This window comes from Akebia trifoliata, chromosome 15 (genome assembly GCF_017979445.1).
Source record: "Akebia trifoliata isolate Shusen 1 chromosome 15, ASM1797944v1, whole genome shotgun sequence".
NCBI lineage: Eukaryota > Viridiplantae > Streptophyta > Magnoliopsida > Ranunculales > Lardizabalaceae > Akebia > Akebia trifoliata.
The window spans coordinates 24268316-24273579 of record NC_141389.1 but is presented as its reverse complement, the minus strand read 5'-3'; the positions used below and the strand labels follow the sequence as shown (position 1 = coordinate 24273579).

Here is a 5264-nt window from a genome sequence, read left to right as displayed (position 1 = left end):
AAATGAAAAACTCAAAACACTTTGTGGCATAAAAATAACCTAAAAATCAAAATCAAACTAACACTATTAACTATAAACTAAAATAACTATAAAAAGAACTAAATGAAAAACTACACTTTGTGGCATAAAATAACCTAAAAACCACATGTATCTTCATTCTACATAGTTGTGAATCTATACTCCATAAAATGATGAATAAGTCTCTCCTGGGTTCACAATATGTGAAGGGAAAGTTAGGATGATTCACTGAGTCTGGGAAACCCTGAGTTTCCTAACAAAGTCCAGCATGAGGCCCATAAATAGCCCCATCTTTCCCCTTCACATCCTTTACTTTGTTACCTGTGTAAAACTCTACTCCTGGCTATTAAGCCCAAAGCCCCAACATTTTACCAGATTTGTCATGATGCATCACTACCCCCTTCTTCATTGTGGGCCCATCAAGCATGTAGTTGATATTGTACCCATCGGGAAGCTTATTGATCCTTGATCCAACAGTGGAGTTTGATGAAATTGTATGGGATTCGATAGCATATCAGTAGTAGATCCAAATTCCAATAGAACCTTGTGTTTTCCTCTTGGGCCCCATGCGCGCGTGGACCTCCACTTATTCTTTCTAGCTTTCCACACAAGTAAATCAAGATGCTATATAAGGACACAATAAGTCCTCATAGTTGATGCGGGACTAAAATTTTTAGAGAACAAATTTAAACACTCATAACTTATGTGATGGATATACCCAAAATAGTTAAAAAGTAAAAATATACTTTTATGTTTGTTAACACTAAGATAGTTAAAAGCTAAAAGTACTCAATTTATATTTAATATACCAAAATAGCTATAACCACTTTGTATTTTAAAATGCCTAGAATAGTTATTTGTTTTTTTAGTTAAAATTACAAGAACAGATACATGAAGGTCACTAGGAAATCCTGTATGATAATACATTGAATTATTTGTATTAGAATCCACAATGTCATATTGCACGGGTCCATGTATAATGGGATGTATTAGCCATTCAACAAGTTGCCTTTTACCTATTTAATATCATTGTAACAAAGTTTGGAATCAACAATAATTCAATAGGGGGCAGTTTGGTTTTTATTCAGATAAATCTGAGAAAGTTTCAAAAGAAATCGGGTACATTTCAACGATTATACAAATTGTATTTTTGGATTCTTCCCGGAAACCCATTGCTTTCAAGCTCCCTCAAAACCCTATCTTGTTCTTGAGACTTAAAGTTAAAGAAGATAGAATCTAGATGTCAAAGGGGAAGGGGCGATTAATCAGCAAATCACTGATTATTTCGTCGATTCCCCAATTTAATTACCTGGTCCCTTATTTGGAGGAATTTTCAATCCAATTAATGTGGTTTGTGGTAATATGTGAGAAAATATGAAAATTATATTACATAATTTTTTTTAAGACATGACATATATAGAATTGGATTTGATCCAATCCGAACACAAAGCTTCAATGCTAAAATTTGGATCCAAATATCTGTTAAGAACTCAATCGAATAAGTAACACATATATAGGTTCCTCTTATTAGCATGATTAATTCAAAAAAAGGCCTTAGTAACACATACCCTTTGCTCAACAAGAAAATAGGACATATGTTTCCATCTTAGAATGTGAGGATGGAGACGTCTGAATAACATGAGCAAAGTTAAGTACTTAAATATGACTAAACTTTATCAATTTAGGGATTTTAATTCAGTTTTGATTGTGATGAATTTGAAATAATCTCACACAATTCCATTATATAGAGCAAAGACAAAATTATCTAACAATGTCAAAACCCAAAACTAACTTTCTTCCCCAAATGCAAAGTATCTGTCTTCCTGATCAAAACATGGAACAACAATATTTACAGCATAATCTTTTAAGATTGCATAAATTTAATACGAATTCGAAGAATCCATCAAAAAATTGTCAGATTTAAATCTAATTAACTTTAAAAGAGAGAGAGAAAAATAAGAAATCTTAAGGGTTATTAGAGAAGATTGAAGGATCGAACCTGCATAGTTGTTGGTTGCATCAACAATTCCTTTGAAGGAGCTCCCAAGTAGAAAAGAGAAATCGAGTTAAAGAACGGAGAAATCAACAGAAAAGAAACGAGATCTAGGGTTTTGTGATCGAAAATGGAAAATGAAGAAGGAAGAAACAAGCTTTAAGGTTTTGTACGGATGGTTTTCGAAACATCGAGTTGAAGACCTTCTTGAGCTTTTAAAGTTCGCTCCCATTCACATTTTTCGTTGTTATGAGAATGTGAGACCCAAACCTATTATCTCGATTTCTTCTCTACAAAAATACAAATTAAAACGGTTTTAGGTACTAAAACAGTTTAGTACCGTTTTTACTTAGAAACGGCTTTTAACCGTTTGAATAGGATAGTCTAAAAGTTATCCGATTATTTGTGCTAGTATTTCAAAAATAATAAAATAATTGTTGGGAAGATGATATTTCTCCCCTTTTTTTTTCTTCTCTGGCCCCATTAGATCATAAAGATTGATGTTATTCTCTGTTAAATTCCTAATAGGACTCATGTAATAATCAACTTATGTAATCGAAATTATTTCATCAACTATCTCCTTTTCTAGTTATCTCTTTCTCACGATAAGAACAATAAAATATGAAATTAATAAAATGAGTAGAGAAATCTTTTCCCTATTTTTTATCGCATATGTGAGTGAAAAATGATTAGTTGAATTTCAAATTCACTTTTTTTAAAGATAGGGGTGAGACCCATGTTTTGTACTATTTCTTTTTCTCTATCTGCAATTTGTAAAATACTACAAATGCGTGAAACATCTTAAAGAGAACAACTTAATTTGTGCCTCATCGTCCAAGTATATATTTAAAACAACACTTTGCATTAACTAAAACAAATTTTCTTCCTTAGGCCCCTTTGCAAAATCCAAAATATCCTTCGTTATTTTAATTATAGATGCAATTGAAATATGAGGATCGTCGTCATCGTGAAGCCATATCTTAAAATTTTGGGATCGGATTACTTAAAATACAAATTAATTAGATATGGAGAATGGAAAATAAGTAGTCTCTCAAGTAATAACCTAGGTAATTTATTCCTACTCTTAATTAAATAACAAATGGATTGCATATCAACTTTGAAGAAACACCACATTTATATAATATATTGAAATTCACATTACATCAATGAGTAGCAAATAACATCAATACAACACTGGAACACACAAATCATTACTCATGACATAAACCTGCAAGTGTCACTGAAACACCTTGCTTTAATCAAATATAGTTTGAGAAAAAGGACAAAAGAAAAGAAAAGATCACAAACCTTACACCTTGGCACATAGGATCGTGCATTCATTTGTGTCTTCTTCATACTTCTCAAACACGATCTTGAGTTGATGAGGCCCGCCTTTCGGTTTTCTGCTTAATTTTTTGCCATACTCGTTGTGGGAAATTTCCTTCCTCATGGCTTGTTTGATCTTGGGGTTTTTTCGTAATTTTGTCCAGTACATGTACCTCCTGGTTCATTTCATCTTCGTTTTCAATTACATTTCCAACCTGTCTATGAAACCAAGATCTTAGAAAGATTATCGCCGAAAGAAGCGTTGTACCTACAGCAATGATCACTATAAGGGGCACCATGACGCCAGTATTCGCTGTGATCCATATAATCGAAAAAACGTAACAAATATATAAAAAGAACAAGGCTACTTGAAGCAAATAGCCGAGTGGGATTCCTCTTGTGAGCTCATTAATCACGTAAAACGACATTAAAAATCCTATGGTGTTTAATAATATGAGAAAACAGAATTTAAAAGGTGCAGTTGCAGCCATAATTGGTGTTCCAGGGGTATGTTTGGGTTCAAATGGGTTTAGGTTTAGGTTTGGGTTTGGGTTTGGGTCCGCACTCTCCTGCCATAAACCACCAGGTGGGTTCACTCCTATTTGAAATGTTGCTGTTATAATGAGACCGGCCACCACTAGTAACGGATCACGATGTTCGCTTCGAATATTTCTTACCAAAACAAACATTGAGAAGAATTTGATCAACCTCAATGGAGATGCAAGTAAAGAAGAACGACCATGTTCTAGATCTTGCACTGTCATGGCTCCTGCATGGCGAAGGGTCTTCTCAATATAGTCAAAGATGAGTTTGTCGGCGGTTATATGATCGCGTTGCTTTTTAATATCGATTATGATATCTAGCGCTGTCTGATCCTTTCCGTTAATTTGGTTCACTCCCACCTTCCACCCAAAATGATAGTAAACCTTGAGCAATTTCTTTAACATCTGTAGATGTATCATCAAAATGAGTTAACAATCTTCGAAGAATCAAAATTTAAGAATTTAGATATGGACGGAAATGTCGAAATGTTTTTTTTTAATGATAAGCAAATGAATTAGTATTTGCTGATCATTAATACTACGTGAAGGCAGATTTTGAACCAAAGTTGTGCAATATATCAACACTTACAAACTTTAACCAATTTACACTACGTGTAAAAAGGGGTAAATTCGTTGCCAAGGCCCCTTAATTCTTGAATGGTTTAGTCTAGGGTACGGTCAAGTAAAAACTTAAGAATTTTTCATATCAACCTTATTGGCCACTCATGAACACGCTTGAGGAAGGTTCTAAGCGAATGATGATAAGGGTAATTGGCTAGATCACCTATGACATTTTTTAGGTTTCCTTTGATTCACTCCAAAGCTTAGAACAAATATTCATGGTTCAGTGGCTTAAATTAAGAGTGTGTAAGATTGAATGTCAGATGAGTCGTGATAATCTGACTCCCCCACGTGGCATACTCAATCGATTCCCTTGACGTGGGGTGTGCCAGAATCATAGATTTTGTTTCATCGGGATACACAACTGCACTGATTTATGGGGATGTGCGGTTGTGTATCCCGAGGCATAAAGTCTAGTTCTGAAACACCCCACGTCAGGGGAGTCAATTGAGTATGCCTCATAGGAGAGTCATATTATTATCACCACTCATGTCAGACATAAAGTTTTGGTTACCAAAAAAAATGGTAAACATCTAAGACTTTTTGGGAAACTAACATCCTTCACAAATTTTTATTTTTAGAGTCGTGAAAATCTGACATTCCTATTTCGTGCGCTCTTTGTAAGCTCGATTTACATAACTGGACAAAAACATGTATATGTGTACTTGTGTATCCCGAAGCAATGGATCCACAGTTCTGTGAAGGGAGCATACAAGAACGTAAGAAAAAAAGGAGCATCAGATTAAGGTTGTCACTATGAAGCT

At 34.2% G+C, this 5264-nt stretch overlaps 1 protein-coding gene across 1 annotated transcript; it reads right to left on the bottom strand.

Moving 5' to 3' along the window:
- Positions 1-3145: 3145 nt before the first annotated feature.
- Positions 3146-4683, bottom strand: LOC147384712 (uncharacterized). The gene has a single exon (XM_086426487.1). The coding sequence runs from the start codon at positions 4297-4299 to the stop codon at positions 3373-3375; it is 927 nt and encodes a 308-aa protein (XP_086282613.1). The 5' UTR covers positions 4300-4683; the 3' UTR covers positions 3146-3372.
- Positions 4684-5264: the final 581 nt, after the last annotated feature.

Coding starts and splice junctions, on each gene's coding strand:
- LOC147384712 (XM_086426487.1), bottom strand. CDS start 4,299: ATGATACATCTACAGATGTTAAAGAAATTGCTCAAGGTTTACTATCAT.